This window comes from Trichosurus vulpecula, chromosome 2 (genome assembly GCF_011100635.1).
Source record: "Trichosurus vulpecula isolate mTriVul1 chromosome 2, mTriVul1.pri, whole genome shotgun sequence".
Classification (NCBI taxonomy): domain Eukaryota; kingdom Metazoa; phylum Chordata; class Mammalia; order Diprotodontia; family Phalangeridae; genus Trichosurus; species Trichosurus vulpecula.
The window spans coordinates 68,089,036-68,105,356 of record NC_050574.1 but is presented as its reverse complement, the minus strand read 5'-3'; the positions used below and the strand labels follow the sequence as shown (position 1 = coordinate 68,105,356).

Sequence of the window (16,321 nt, the reverse complement as noted above, 5' to 3'; positions counted from 1 at the left end):
AGTAATGGTTGCTAAATCTCATGTGATCCTGAGTCTGGCTCCTTACTATTTGCATTTTTTCTTCTGACCACTTGCAGTGCTTTTTTTTCTTTGATCTAGAAGCTCTGAATTTTGGCTGTGATGTTGCTAGACGTTTTCATTTGGGGGTTTCTTTCAGGAGGTGACTGGTAGATTCTTTAATTAATCAGTTGATGAGCAGTTCCTGTGTTAAGCACTGGGGCTTAAAGACAGGCAAAAGATAGTCTCTGCCCTCCAGGAGCTCACAGTCTAATGGGAGAGATAATAAGTAAACAAATATGTACAAAACAGGTACAGGACAAATAGGAAATAGTTAGTAAGGGAAGTTACTAGAATTAAGAAGGATTGAGATTCTTTTTGTGTCTGCTTTGCCTTCTGAGTCTAAGAGATCTGAACAGTTTTCTTAATTATGATCACTCAAAAAACTGTGAATAGGTTATTTTTTTAGTCATGGCTTTCAAGGAGTCCAGTGATTCTTAAGTTTTCTCTCTTTGATTTGTTTTCCAGGTCAGTTGTTCTTTGCATAAAATATTTTGTATTTTCTTCTATTTTGTCATCTTTTTGTCTTCAGAAACTGGTCGTAAAGTCAACATCTTTACTTTTGTCCACTTCTCTACTGTTGTAAGGTAGAATGGATGATAGTTGGAGCCTGGAGACATAGGTTTGGTTCCTGGTTCTCCAATTTACAAGCTATATGATCTTAGGTATATTACTTAATGCTTCTGAATGTCTATTTCTTCACTTTAAAAATGTCAACAATAGTATCTTTACTACCTACATAATGGTATTTTTTGAGGATGACAGATGATAGATTTGAAATGTTTTGTAAACTCTAACGATAATAGCTAGCATTTATATAGCACTTTAAGGTTTGCAGAGCACTCTACGTGTCTCATTTGATCTTCACAACAATCTATGAGGTAGGTACTATTGTTATCCCATTAACAATCTATGAGGTAGGTACTACTGTTATCCCATTTTACAGGTGAGGAAAGTGAGGCAGGGTATAAGTGACTTGCCCAGGGTCACATAAATGTCTGAGCAAGATTCAAACTCAGGTCTTCCTGACTCCAGATTTAGCACTGCCCACTGTAATACCCAGTTGTAAATATAAGTACTATATAAATATAAAAGGTCAGATTGGAGGTCCCATAATTGCCGTGACTCTTCATTTTTATTTTTCTACTTTGTTATTGATTTTGACCTTTACTATGACCAGTTGATAATCTGACTGGACATTTATTACTGATGCTGAAATGAGTCCCACATTGCTAATTAGTCATTTCCTCTTTAATAAAATATAGTCAATTTTTTTCTTCTTCTTGGTAATGTTCCATGTTCACTACATCTACTGCTTTCTGATTCTCATTGTGAAGAAAGTATTCAGGAGATGTAAGTGTGAGACTTTTGAGGCCTACAAGGATTTTTTTTATTTGAAAGCATATTTTTCAATATAGTGTAACAACAGAACTTTTGTGTACTCTGAAAATTTTTAACAGAGGAGGCACTAGCTACTCTTCTCAAGGCCAATGAGACTATTTGGGACCATCAGTTATATATTCATGGACCATAGATCCATCAATATAAAACTTCATCATAAGACCATACAAGAGCTGCCAGTCAGTCAGCCAACAAGCCAACAAGCAAGTATTTACTAGGTGGCAGGCACTATACTAAGCAACGGGGATGTAAATATAAGGGAAAAAAACAGTCCCTCCCCTCAAGGGACTAATGGAGAAGGCAACACATAAAAGGAAATCAAAACATGCGTCAGGGGAAAGAGCACCTTTCAAAATAGTATGATGGAGAAGTCCAGAGGAGGGCAGCCTGGTGGAAAGGAATATAATGATTATATACCAAATACACTATGACCTGCTTTTAATTAGGACATAAAAACAATGTAAATAACCAGTGGAAATCAAGTAGCAGAATGATTCTCTTCTCTTTCTCCCAAACACAAATGAATGGGCATAATCTCTTTTGGCAATCCAGGAGATTATAATCTAATCACCATCATATCAAAAAGGGAAACATAGTCCTTCAGAATGTATAGCCTTAGTGGTAAAAGCTTAGGTTTCAGTGCCATCTGCCTCATAGAAAATCTGCAGGAGTCTCTTACGGACAGGCTGGAGGACTGCTGAAGATTTAGGGCAGGCTAGAGATCTGCAAAGCCTGTTGCCTCAGTCCTGGGGTGGTTGGGATCCTGCTGGGACTACATACGTCAGGACACCATGGTAGGATCACTACACAAGAGTCCTCTACTCTGGTTGAGTGGCTACAGGACCCCAACATGTAGTTTACTGCTCACTATTATGACTTTGGCAGCCCCAGCTCATAAATGTCTCATGTCCTTGAAGACTTCCTGCCATTCAAAATCCTCAGACTTTATAAAACCACTTCTCTGTAGCCAGATGCAATCTTATAGGAAATGTAGTCTAGAGAATAGCTTTCAATGAGCAAGCCCTCTAGGATCTCAAGAAATTGGGAAATGAAGTCCTGAGAACTATCATCATCACCATCATCATCATCAATAATATTAACTGACATTTATATCACTCTTGAAGATTTATGAAACATTTTACATACATTATCTCACAATAACCCGGTGACATAAGTGCATTAGCTCATTATTATCTCCATGTTGTAGATGAAGAAACTGAGGCTGAGAGAGATTGATCGGCTTGCTCAGCATCATAGAGTTCAGTATCAGAAGTAGGATTTGAATATAGGTCTTCCAGACTTCAAGTCCAATGCTCTGTGTGCTATAATCCAGTGTCTCTCACGTATGTTCACTATATCCTCTCCCCGGTATTAAAAAAAAATGTTCGGAGTTTCTGAAAATTTTACTGGAAATACAAGGATATAGCTCTAGGCCCATATTATAAACATCTATTATTTTACATAAAATGTACTTATAGGAAATTCACCCAACTACAAGGCCACATGCAGTTACAAAGTACTTAACACATGATACTACTACTACTATTACTACTACTACTACTGCTGCTGCTAATACTACTACTACTACTAGCTAACATTTATTTAGCACTTACTCTGTGCCAGGCACTGTGGTAAGTGCTTTACAAATGTCATCTCCCTTGATCCTTACATCAGCCCTGGGAGGTCAGTATTATTATGGTTATCATTTTACAGATGAAGAAACCCTATTGTTACAAGGTTTTTATAAAAGCTTCTGTTTGTGGATATCATTGAAGATCTTCAGCCCCACAACAATCCGGGGTCATTGAGGTCCCTTCCTGCACTCTATCTTCTCTCTCTCTCTCTCTCTCATTTCCTCTCCATTTCTCTTTCTGCCTACATAAATCTCTACACACACACACATTTGTGTGTGTGTGTGTGTGTGTGTGCTTGTGTATGTAGTTGATTCTATAGCTGGACAATGATCTGGCCTCAGAATTTAAAAAGAAGAAATGGGGTAGCCATTGTTCCTTTAAAAAAAATTCCATCTTTTTAATATCAGTGTTCTCTAGGTCAGAGCTTTCAAATACAGGGTTGCAGCTAGAACCAGATTAAACTGTAATTGGGAAATGTTTAATGAAAGCAATATACACTAGAACATAGATATGGGTAATATGTGGTTTTCTAAGTCAATATGCATCCCATAGGGATCCTTATTATAATTTAATGCCTCTCCTCCCCTCAGTTTATATCTGAGTTTGACATCACTGCTCTCAGTGATGTCATGATGCTATATGGCTAACAACTATGGAATACTATGATCCCAGAAGAATCAAATTTTCAGGTGACCCAAAGAATAGAAAAATACACTGTGAGTATAAGTAGGCCATACCATATTATTGTTTTCCACTCTGGGAAGCCTTATTGAAGGAGCTGTAATTATATTTATCTTTTTGTCAGTTTTTTTGGTGCTAAAGACAGCACTTCTGGCAAAATACCTCAGTGTTAGATCTATCTCTTTCTCTTCTCTGGGAATATGTCTTCAGTTGCTTCCTCCCACTGCATTACCAATAAGTACAACCCTAACTACCAATTGTTAATGGTTACCACTGTTTATAAAGAAAAAGTAACCATTTAAAATAAACAAACTCCAACTCCCCCCAAAAGCTCAAGAGTTTGGGGAGGAGGAAGATGCAAGATTACCACATTCCATGTGAAGTTGGGTGTCAAAATTTCTTTTATGTATATATTGGGTTTGTTAATTATCTAGTTAAGTGATATTCAGTTCATTAATCCTTTTTTTATTTTTTTGATAGCTGGTTTCAGAGCTACAATTATAGAATTTTACTTTTAGATTTAGAATACAATGCTAGAATTTTATTTCACTGTTATTCTTTTACATGGTTATTGTTTCTGTGATTTGCTATTTTAATCACTCATCGTTTAGTGTATTATTACTTATTCCATTTAGGTCTCCACCAATATCTTTGGAAATTTAATTAGATTTTCCATTATTAATTAAGATGCTATTCCACTTGGTTGATGGTCAAGTTCCACAACACAGCTTGTGCCTAATTACCCCAAGCAGCTTTGTTTCCTGAGTCCTGGCACTTTTCTATGTAGCAGTTGCCTCTGCCTGTGTTTCCACTGTTCTGTCCATGTGACTTCTTACTGTTTCCCTGTCTCTCACTCCATGTGGCTTCCTATAAGCTTCTTTTTCAAAATTCCCCGCTTCTTCTACTTGTGCTGTCTAAAAGTGGGTTCCTCTTATTATAATTTGTCTTCAGGAGTCAGTGAGCTAATTTGTCAAGGTCATTTTGAGTCATGACCTATAATTCTTCATCCTGTCTTTGTTTCCTTTTTTATTCATTCAAGGGAATTCATTCACACTCCAAAAAAATGGATACCCTAGCTAACCTACATTTTATGGTTAGTCTAGCCCCTATGGTCATTATCTAGCCCCTTTTTCCTGGCCAGTGGGGGAAAAACTCCCTTACACTTAAATTTTCCTATTTTTTTCTTCCTGCCTTATTTATTCATTCATTTCTTTTTTGTTTATTCATTACTCTTACCCTTCCTTTTCTGATCCAGTGAAAAATAAGGCTCAAAATCCTCTCTAACCCTATACACTCCCATTCAGTTTCAACCTTCTCAACATTCATTTTTGGTATCTTTTTTGAAAAAATGTTAATTTACTTTAACCTTTTCATTTCTTTCTCTTCCTAGCTAATATGAAATATAGTCAGAGCTGTTCATTTACATATTCTTTATATGATGTAGTTCATACAAAGTAGGACTTCTGAAGAATGAGTTTTATTCTCTCAGTTCCATTCATCTATTAGCCTCTCACAGATCATACCTATACCTGTTTTCCCTGCCTTTGTTTGTTAAATCTTCTTTCCTCTTTGAGGGGCCTTTTCCCTAAGAGCCTCCTCCCTAATTTCTTGATTCATACAGAAGGCAGAATGATGTGGTGAAAGACACTCTGTTTCCCTAGTCATAAACGCCTAGTCCTAATCTATGGCCTTCTAGTCATCATGTGTCCATCCTAAGGCAAATACATGCCAACTCTATTCTCAAGTCTCCCGGTCCATCCTGGACACTGGACATTCCTTTGGGCTCAAACATTCCATTAACCGAAATGGAATGTATTTTTGGTAACCATGACCGTTGTAAGAGAAGAGAGTTTTTCCTGATGTGGCCATTCTCCCTGATTGAGGTCCACTCCTCCATTATGTTTCCTATTCCCCCCTACTCTTTCATGGGAATGTGCTTCAATACCCCCATACCCTCATCCCATTCCTTCTTAGGATAACACTTACTTTGTGTTCCCCCATCTCATCTTCATTCCCAGTGCTATTTCTTCCACAACCCTATAGTCACATCGGGAAATTTAAGAGACCATTTCTCCCTTTCCTCTCAAAGCCTGGTTGGGTGGGAGTATGTCTCCAGCTTCCTCCTGTCACTTTCCTTTTTTCTTTACCCAAGAGACTTCACTTTGAGTTATTCTTCCTCACCCATGACAACAATTTGTTGTACTTAAGAGGTAATATGGGTTTTAATCAGCAGAAGGTTAATTCAATTCTTTCTCCTTCCCTCTGGACTCAATTTCCAAGAATCTTTAGTCCCACATATCCCTTTGTCACTAAATGTCTTTTTGTTCAGTTTCTGACCCTTGATGTATGATGTTTTAAATTGCCCTTATCTTGACTTAGAATCATCAGAGTTGGTTTCATTATTTAGCATTTTCTTGTTAATTGTACACATTTGTCTTTTTGTGTGTCTTCATTTGAAGCGTTAGCTTGTCAAGTAGACCGATTACCCTGTTGTTGGGATTTGGGGGGGGGCCGGTGCTAGAGGAATTACTAAAATGCCTCTTTTTCTTTGAAAAAATCATCTTTTCTGTAGAATGAATGTTCTTTGTCGACAGGCAGGTCACTTTGAAATTAATTCTTTGGTCAAATTAAACTATGAAACAAAGAAAAATACAAGTGGCCCTGAGTCCATTGTGGCCTCCTTCCATCTTTGCAGTGACAATGGTGAAGAGGCTAAAATGGGGCAGAGGGTGTTAAGAATCACATTGTTTAGACTGTCTATAAAACATTAACTTAATTGTTGATCTTTTAAATATGAGATTCTTGCCCAATGACTCATGAGGGAACATAACACTTGAAGAACAGAAGCATGTCAATCTTGTCATTCGTACTCTAGATGAAATCAGAAGACAAAAGAAAGTTGAAGCTGAATGGACAGGTAGCTCATGGTTTAACCTTGGAGAAGAAAGTAAAAGTCATTTATTCATTCAACAAGAATTTATTAAATACCTACAGTGTGCCAGGCACTGTGCTAAGTGTTAAGGACAAAAAGACAGAAAAAGAAAAAGAAAAAAAATACCTGCTTTTAGGGAGCTTGCATTCTATGGAGTGCGGGGGAGGAACATACAAACGTCGTTCACTCATTTTTCAGTTGTGTACGACTCTTTGTGACCCCTTTTTGGGTTTTCTTGGCAAAGATGCTAGAGTGGTTTGCCATTTCTTTCTCCAGCTTATCTTACAGATGAGAAAACTGAGGTTAAGTGACTTGTCCAGGGTCACACAGCTAGTAAGTTGTCTGAGGTCAGATTTGAACTCAGGAAGATGAGTTTTCCTGACTTGAGGATGAACACTCTATTCATTGGATATGACCACGAAGGTAGTAGCTTTCTCCTATGATGCAGCAAGTATCACCATCAAGAAACGTACTCATCAAATGTGTGTGACGTGTGTGCGCGTGTGCGCCAGTGCAAAGTGTCTTGCCAAAGTCCAAATAGAAGAGTGATGTAAAGTGTCTTTTTTGTTTTGTTTTGTTTCTTCTTTCTTGTGTTTCTTTATATTGGTTATAATTCTTCTTTACAACATGACTAATGTGGAAATATGTTTAATATGAATGTATACATAGAGCCTATATCAGATTGCAGGCCATCTTGGGGAAGGGAGAGGGGAGGAAGGGGGAGAAAATTTAAAACTGAAAAGATTGTGGAACTGAATGTTGTACACTAAAAACAAATTTTTTTTAAAAAGAAACAAGGGGGTGGGGAGGGAGAGGGAGAGGCCAAATGACAGTCCTGAAGAACAAGAACCATTTTTTTTCTGCCTTTTCACCTGTTTTCACACAGTAAGAACCATAGAGGCAGGAACTGTGTTATAAACAGTGCGTAATTGGTTTCCTCAATTGAATTACATTCTCCTTTTCATAAAGGTTGGGCTCAATGGCATTTGCAGTCAGGGGACTTGACTTCAAATTTCAACTCTACTTTTTACTATAATGTAACCTTCAGGACCCTTTACAAGTGACTGCACCTCTGGGCCCGTTTCCTCACTTGTAAAACAGAGAAGTTGGCCTAGGTGGTCTCTAAGGCCCATTCCAGCTCTAACCCTTTGATCCTATGCAATCTGGTGACACTGAGCAAGTCATTCCCTCTCTCCCGGACTCGGTTCCTCCTCTGTAAAATGGAAGATGCTTGGATTAGCTAAAGTTCTACTTTTTTTTCAGCCCTAAATCCTTTGATATCTACACCTGAGGTCCTTTAGATTCAGTCTATGAACCATCAGCTGAGACTAAAACTAATCTCTTTCAGCAGCAGCTAGGTGGCTCAGTGGACAGAGCACACATTCCCCAACCAGGGTTCAAGTCACTTATCCCCCATTGCTTGAAAAAAAAAGCAACCTTTTTTTTGGGTAGGAAAATACCTCCTCCCTCTTTCCTTCAAACTCCTGTGTTGACTCCAGACTACAAGAGAAGGTGGGTCTTCACCAGTTGTGGGTTAAGGGTACATAAAATAGTTCTCTTACGTCTCTGTGTTGCTATCAGAGCTGAGTTTCCAGAGACTATCTAATGATTCAACACCCTTATTTTCCAGGGAAGGAAATGGAGTATTCTGATTCAAAGCTAGTGGATTTATTTTCCCTTTCCTTTTTAGACTGTTTTTTTTTCTTATCAAATGGAGGCTTGTACTATAAATAGACTCATAAGATTTAGAGCAGGCAGGGGCAGTAGCACCCACCCAGTCCAATCTCCTCATGCTACAGATGAGGAAATTAAGGCTCAAAGTAAAGTGACCAGCCCAAAATCACAGCGATAATATCCGGCCAAGATTCGAACCCCTGGTGGTCTGAATCCAAACCCGAGGCTTTTTCCACCACGGCACCCAAAACGGAGGGAAAAGAATCACTTCGGGCAGGAGTTTAATTTAAAGCCGGAAGGGACTTCAGAGATCAACCAGTCCATTCACTCATTTTTCAGTTGGCAATAATTCCCGGGGATTATATAATAATCATTTAAAGCTGGAAGGAACCTGAGAGTGCAGACAATCCAAACCCCTCATCTTACAGATGGGGTTAACTTGGGGTACAGAGAGTTAGGGACTTGTCCAAGGTCAAATTGTTAGCGTAGGTTTCTAGATGTGAGGGCTTAGAAGAAACCTGGGAGACTTTGAAATTTAGAATTGGAAGAGGTCTTAGAGGTCATCTAGTCCAGCACCCCCCTCCCACCCCCATTTTACAGATGAGAAACTCGAGCCCAGGCTTGCCCAAGATTAGGGAAGAAGTCATTGGCAGAGGGCACTGCTTAGCACGCAGGTCCTCTGATTTCTATGGTCTCCTGCACTACGCAGCCCGATCCTCAGGACCCCTCTTGCCCGACAGTGGCCACCTTCAGGTCTCTCCTGGCAGGCGCCTATTCCCATCCCACCCCGGCCCTGTCTTCGCTCCGCAGCCCACCTCGGGCACTAAAGGTCCCACAGCCTCAAAGCCCAAGATTTAAGTCCGTAATGTCCAGAAGGAGCTGAATACGGAGCTGCTGACCCAGCGTCCGAGGTCATGGTCACTGTCACCAGCTCCGCCAACCTGCGGCACTGCGCTTTGGCGCTCCGGTCCCTCGCACTCCTGCACCTCACCTCTCCCCACCCCCCCACCCCCCCATCGGCCTTCCTTCTCGTCGCTCCTTTCTCTTCCTCCCCCTCCCATTCTAATTTCCCCTCCTCTTCTTTAGCCCTCCCCCCTCTTATTCTCTCTCCTTTTCCTCCTTCCCTCTCCCTCTAACTCCCCCCTCCGCTTCTTTACCCGCTCTTCCTTCTCCCCGCTGCCTCTGACTCCCCCTTCCTCCCCCTTCCTCCCCCTCCTCCTTTTCCCCTCCGCCTCCTCCTTTTCCCCTCCACCTCCTCCTCTTCCCCTCCCCCTCCTCTTCCTTTCCCGAGGGAGCCGGAGGCTCGGCCCTCGGCTCTTCGGCAGTGCGGGTGGGGAGGTGATGCCCGAGCACTATGTGACTCGCTTCGGGCGGGGCCACGTGCCAGCCCAGGCGGGAGGGATGCCGGGGTGGTCCCCTGCGCCGCGGCCCGGGCTCCGCCCCCAGCCGCCGCATCCCGAGACCCGACTAGCGTACTGGCCCCACTAGCATACCGGCCTGTCAGGCTGCCTGGCCGGAGGGCTGGCTGGCGGACGGGCTGGCTGGCAGGCGTCGGCCCGGCGCTGGGCGCGGCTCCGGGTGGGCCGACACTGCAGTTGGGCCGAGGCGCCGTCCCGCGTCCCGCTCGCGCGGGCGCTGATTGGCCGGGCGGCCCTGGGGCCGGGCGGCGGCGGCGGCGCTGATTGGCTGCTACGCAGACTCGCTGGGTCAGGGCTGCAGAGGCGGCGGTAGCGGTGGTGGCGGCGGCGGCTGTGGCTGTGGCTGTGGTGGGGGGTACTGGGCTGGCAGCCGTCGGCAGATCCCGAGCTCCGAGTCCAGAGCCCCGAGTCCGAGCCCGAGCTGCAGCCGCCGCCCCCGCCGCCCCCCCGGCCCGCTATGTCAGCGGCCTGAGCCAGCGAGAAGAGGCGGAGAGCGGGCGCCGCGGTCCATCTTCGCGCTGCCCTGCCCTGCCCTGCCCTCCCTCCCTCCTCGTCCTCCTGCCCCCGGCCCCGGCCCCCCGCCCCCGGCCGCCATGTGCTCCAGCCTCTGGTTCCTGACGGACCGGAGGATCCGGGAGGACTACCCGCAGGTGCAGATCCTGCGCGCCCTCCGGCAGCGCTGCTCCGAGCAGGACGTGCGCTTCAGGGCCGTGCTCATGGACCAGATCGCCGTCACCATCGTCGGCGGCCACCTCGGTGAGCTCGGGCTGCGGGCGGGGGCGTGCCCCCAGCACTACCTGCGCCCCGGGACGCGAACCCCCAAGGGCGGAGGGGGCCGGCCACCCCTGCCCTGCCCGGGGCGCACTGGGCTTGCGCTGGCCAGTGCCCCCTAGACAGGCAGGTGCGCGGACGGGGTGGGGGCTCCTGGACCAGTCGGCGGGGTGCATTTGTGGGCTCTCTTAGCTCATTCTGCCAGCCCCCCTTTTAGCACCTAGTTCCCAACTGTGCGGGTGTTGGAGTCACCTCGGGGGTGTCCCACTGACGCTCTCCCGTTTCTTTGACATATTAAAAAAAGTACGAAAAACCATTTTAAAAGCTTGAAATCGGTTCAGGATTATATATTTGACTGTAAAATAATTTCATATTGAACTTAGGTCGGTTGTTTTGTTTTACATAGTGCATGAATTATTCCTAAGCCCTCTGTGCTGTCAGTGAAAAATCTAGCTTCTTTCCAAGATTTCCGAACATTTTCACTGTTTGGATGCCTCTTCTATGAAGACCTGGAGACCTTGGAGAAGCCGATGGCAAAATTTACAGAATTATCAGGGCAGTTTGAAAAGAAAAAGTTCTGTAGAAATGTGCATTAGGAATCAAACGACACACTTAATGGGATATCGGAACCAACCTAAGCTGCCCGTGGGGGAGGGGAGGGGAAAACCTATCAAATCTGATCGTAAAGTTTGAGCTTAGTCCTAATGTTAAAGAATAAAGTAAACCCCTGGTCTAATGTCAGGTCCTAGACCTTGTTTTACTTGGATTTTCGAAGATCGTGTATAGAGTACTACCTGGAGCTGGCATATTTGCAGGGGTCACCCCTGCATAGCAGAAACAGGTAAGCTAGGAACAGAAGGAATGCCACTTTGGCTCAGCCTGGTGATCCACTCAACCCAGGGTTTTACTTCTCCCAAAGATACCAAGAGCTCTTTTGTAGGAATTGGTGAGTTGACCTCTGTGACACTGATCCCATAAGGTTAGGAATGACCACACATCTTTAATTTCCCATTAATACAAGTGTTCTCCAACTTGGGAACATCTGACATAAAAATGACTCATTCTTCACAATAAGCCATTCCCATTTCCTATGAATTTCTGAAGCCCAACCTAATACTGTCACTGGGTTTGCCCACCAAACCCTCCACCTATTTCTTCTCAACCAGTCTTCCTTACCACTCCCTTGCCCAAAGGGATCAGGCTGAGTCAGGCTCAGTTTCAGACGGCTCAGGCCTCAAGACTCAGGTAGGCTTAGGGCTTCTCCTGTTACTCTATCATCTCCTTGGTTCAGGACTTCAAGGATCTGTGGTTCCCTTGTTTTGCACGTCCAACAGTGCAGGTGACATTAGCAGCGAATCTTTTTAAGTTGTTGTGGCTGATAAACTTCATTCCCTGGTGGCCGTCTTTCTAATAAGCCTCTCCACGCTTAAGCTGCTCCTTGTATGACAGATGAAGCTGGTAGCCAGGCCTGTACTCAAAGCCTTTTCAGCCTAGGAGACCTATCCAGAGGTTGTACTTCCCTTTGTATACATCTCTTTTGAGAACCCAGGTTCAGTTGCACGTTAAGATGAGGTGTTAGAGGTTACCGCTGAATGGATTACATGAGCCTTTATAGGCTAGCCTGTTGTTGCTCTTCAGTTGTGTCTGACTCTTTGTGACCCCATTTGGGGTTTTCCTGGCAAGGATGCTTGAGTGGTTTGCCATTTCTTTCTCCAGCTCATTTTACAGATGAGGAACTAAGTCAAACAGGTTTAAGGAACTTGCCCAGGGTCACACAGCTGGTAAGTGTCTGAGGTCAGATTTGAACTCAGGAAGATCCGGGCTCAACACTCTATCCGCTGCACCACCTGGCTGTCCCTGTAGGCTATTGTAGGAACCTAATATTCATTTATAACATTGCTTCTGTTGCAGAAATGTGTTCTACATGCCAGATGACCAACTTAACAGAGAAAATGTTGGAAAACAGACCCTTTGTAAGCTGGAGACTGTCTGTAATCTGCCATGAGGCAATCATCCATAAATTGATCTGAACAGTTGCCAGATATTTTCAGCTTATACCAGCTGATGAGGACATGTATAAAGGCATGCTGAGGCATGATGGACAGAATGCTCACCTTGGAGTCAGGACGATTCAAGTTTGAATTCTGCCTCTGACACATAATAGCTGGGGGACGATGTGCAAATCATTTGACTTCTCTAAACCTCAGTTGCCTCATCTGTGAAGTGGGAATGATAATAACTGTATTGTTGTGAGATTCAAATGAGAGTATGTATGTGAAGTGCTTTGCAAACTTTAAAATACTATATAATTGTCAATTATTAGTGATGTTATTTAACTAATGTCTCTTAGGGTTCTGACCCTCACTTATAGCATTTCCAAAGTTGATTGCCTTCTATTCTGTTAAGGATTTTTTGAATCATTTTGGCAATCTTGTGTTTCTCGAGTCTGTAGTCCATATTCCATTGGACATCCAGGTTTGATGTTTCCTTCCTATTCTGTTTGCAATTCTAAAAACTTCGTGTTTAGACACAACAATATTTTCTTTCCAAGCTGGAATCTTAGAAAACTTTTTTTTTAGTCTCTCTGAATGTGGAAGGAAGTCCTTCCACTCCCGTGTACATTTGATTTTCTATTCTCTGTTTCATTAACTCTGGGTCTGTCTTGGGGTACCATATTCCACCCCAGTGTTTACATCAGTCAGTCAATGAATGTTTGTCAAGCACTGACTATGCGCCACGTACTGTGCTAAGTGCTAGAAAAGGAGAAGATGGTCCCCACTCTCAAAGATCTCACAGTCTAATGGGGGAGACAGCATGAGAACAACTACATACAAACAAGCCTATGTACAGGATAAATAGGAGATAAACAACAAAGGGAAGGCACTGGAATTAAGAGGACTTGGGAATGGCTTTCTGAAGATGGTGAAATTTTAGATGAGACTTGAAGGAAGTGAGGATGTGGAGATGGGGAGGGAGAGCATTCCAGGCATGGGAGATGGCCAATAAAAATGCCTGGAGTTGGGAGGTGGAAGGTCTTATTCAAGGAACATCCAAGAGGCCAGTTGCTGGATAGCAGAGTACATAGAAGAGCTGTCAGGTATAAGAAGACTGGAAGGTTTTTTTTTGGGGGGGGGAGGTGCAGGTTATGAAGTTCACGGTACGTTTTTTCCCAATCTAGAGAACTAAATCTAGAGAATGAGACCCCCAAATGGCAAGAACATCATAAAAAAAAAAACTCCGGCACTAAATAAGTCCTCTCCCTGTTTGGAAAAGCAAAGGTTATGTCTTTTTGACCAGAAGAAAATCTCATTTGTTTGTATTGTTCGTGGTGGGCAAATGGGCCATTGCATCAGTATTCAGAGGTCATTTTCAGTGGGGATGATTAAGGTGGTAGAATGCTACACCCCAAGTACAGTTTATAAAACAGACATCTTCTCACTGCTCATGGGAGGATGGGGGTTTATCGTCAGAGGAGGATTGATTAAAGCAAGATATGAGCCCTTGTTTGCAGTTCGTTCCAAAGCTAAGTCAAACTGTACAGCCAAAGTGCTCTTCTGAAAGGATTCCAAACTCTAGTTGTTTAGTTGTTTTTCGGTCACGTCTGACTCTTCGTGACCCCATTTGGGGTTTTCTGGGCAAAGACCCCGGGATGGTTTGCCATTTCCTTCTCCAGCTCATTTTATAGATGAGGAAACTGAGGCAGACAGAGTTAAGTGCCTTGCTCAGGGTCACACAGCTAATAAGTGTCTGAGGCCGGATTTAAACTTAGAAAGATGAGTCTTCCTGTTTCCAGGCCCAGCGCTCTACCCGCTGTGCCACCTGACTGCCCCTATTCTAAACTCTACTGGCTCTAAATTTGGATAAGGCACTGCTCTTTGGGCCTCAGTATCCTCATGTGTAAAATGAGAGGAGTGGATTTGTTCATCTTTAGGGTTTTAGCACTAGCAACGTTCCATCTTCTATGACTGAATTTCAAATTATAATGATACCCAAGAGAGGCGGTGTGGTGTAATGAATAGAGAACTGGTCTTAGAGTCAGAAGGCTCTGGGTTCAGGTTCCATCTGTAACTTGAAATGGTTGTCTGACCCTGAGTAACCACCTCTCAATGCCCCAGGAAACTATTTAATACTTTAAGTTGGATTGATATTGGTAACAGGAAATTCTTTACTGGGGGGTTCTCTGCACTGGCAAATTCCCAGGTATCCCCCTCTCCCCGCCATCCCCCACCAAAAAAAAGAGATGTGAATGAGAAACAACATGGTAGCATAGAAAGAGCACGAATCCTGGAATCAGAAGACCTAGGTTTGATGGGTCTAACTGTCACATACTAACTTTGTAAATTAAAGCAAGTCACCTCAACCACTTAGAGCCTCTGTTTCTTTATCGGTAAGTCAAAAAATATCTATCAATATGGTCTCTCAGTATATATACTGCTTTATATTTATTATCTCTCTGTATGTGCGATGTGACATATGCAGCCTAGGTTAAACCTTGCTTGCTTTGGTGGGGGGGGGGCAGCGGGAGCAGGAGGAGAGGTTGGTATGAAACTAAGAACAATGGGTACAAGTCACAGGGAGGAAGATTTTGTTGAAGCATCAGGAGGAACCTCCTAATCATTAGGGCTGTGGAATATAAAATGAGCAGAATTATAAGGCGGCTAATTCTCTATCATAGCACAGATCCCTGAGATATCATATTGCAGACTTCTTTTCAGGTTGACACTGAGCTTTGCCTAGCATATCCCTCTAGAGTCTTTTCTAGGCTAAACATCCCCAGCTCTTGTTTGAGTAATTACATTTAATGTGAGAGTGCTAAATAAAGCTCAAAATTAGCAGAGGCCAGTGAGAAAAAATCTACCAAAAAAAGTTTTGTTTATTTTTTTAACTGTATTGGGGAAAAGAAGAGTAGCAAATTCAGAAAAAACTTGGAAAGACTTACATGAACCGATACAAAGTGAAGTGAGCAGGACCAGAACATGGTACATAGTAACCAGCAATATCGTAGAATGATCAGCTATGAATGACTTAGCTATCCTCAGCAATACAAAGATGTAAGATAATTCCCAAGGACTTAGGATAAAAAATGCTGTTCACCTCCAGAGAAAGAAGTGACGGAGTCTGAATTTAGATTGAAGCATACTTTTTAACCTTATTCTTGGTTTTTGTCTTTTTTTTTTTTGGTCTGCATTTTCTTTTGCAACATGGCTAATATGGAAATGTTTTGTGTGACTGCACATGTATTAATCTATATCAAATTACTTGCCTTTTTGTGACGGGGGAGAGGAGGGAAGAAAAGAATATGGAACTCAAATTTTTAAAAAAAAATGTTAAAAATGATTGTTTACATGTAATTGAGAAAAATAAAATTAAAATTAAATGTAAAATAAAAACAGAAAGACTAGCAAAGAAGGTATAGAACCACTGCTCTGGGTAGGTAAGACAAAGGAGAGGAGGTGGAGTCACTTAGTTCTTATTTTCTCTCTACTTTTTCTGCCAAGGAGAAAGTGACCACAATAATGGGCTAATGATGACTTTTGTTGATGTCTGTGGCAGAGGACAAAGGATTTGGGCAATAGACTTGAAATGCTTCTGTCTTTCTCTTCCAAGGAAAACACTCTTTAGACTAGAAAGAAGGAATAAGAATTGGGAGGAGGGAGTTAATCTCCAAGATAAATAAGGGGGCAGAGCTGCTAGCTACCCTAGGTGAGTTCCAGTCACCGAGCTTCAATGGACTGCCTCTTAAGAATACAGAA

General features: G+C 43.0%; 1 protein-coding gene across 1 annotated transcript in view; it reads left to right on the top strand.

Moving 5' to 3' along the window:
* The first annotated feature begins 10,390 nt into the window (after window positions 1–10,390).
* RIMKLA (ribosomal modification protein rimK like family member A) overlaps window positions 10,391–16,321 on the top strand; it is a 59,404-nt gene continuing 53,473 nt past the window's right edge. The window contains exon 1 of the mRNA XM_036747674.1: window positions 10,391–10,553. Within this exon, the coding sequence (XP_036603569.1) occupies window positions 10,391–10,553 (163 nt within the window). The remainder of the gene's footprint in view (window positions 10,554–16,321) is intronic.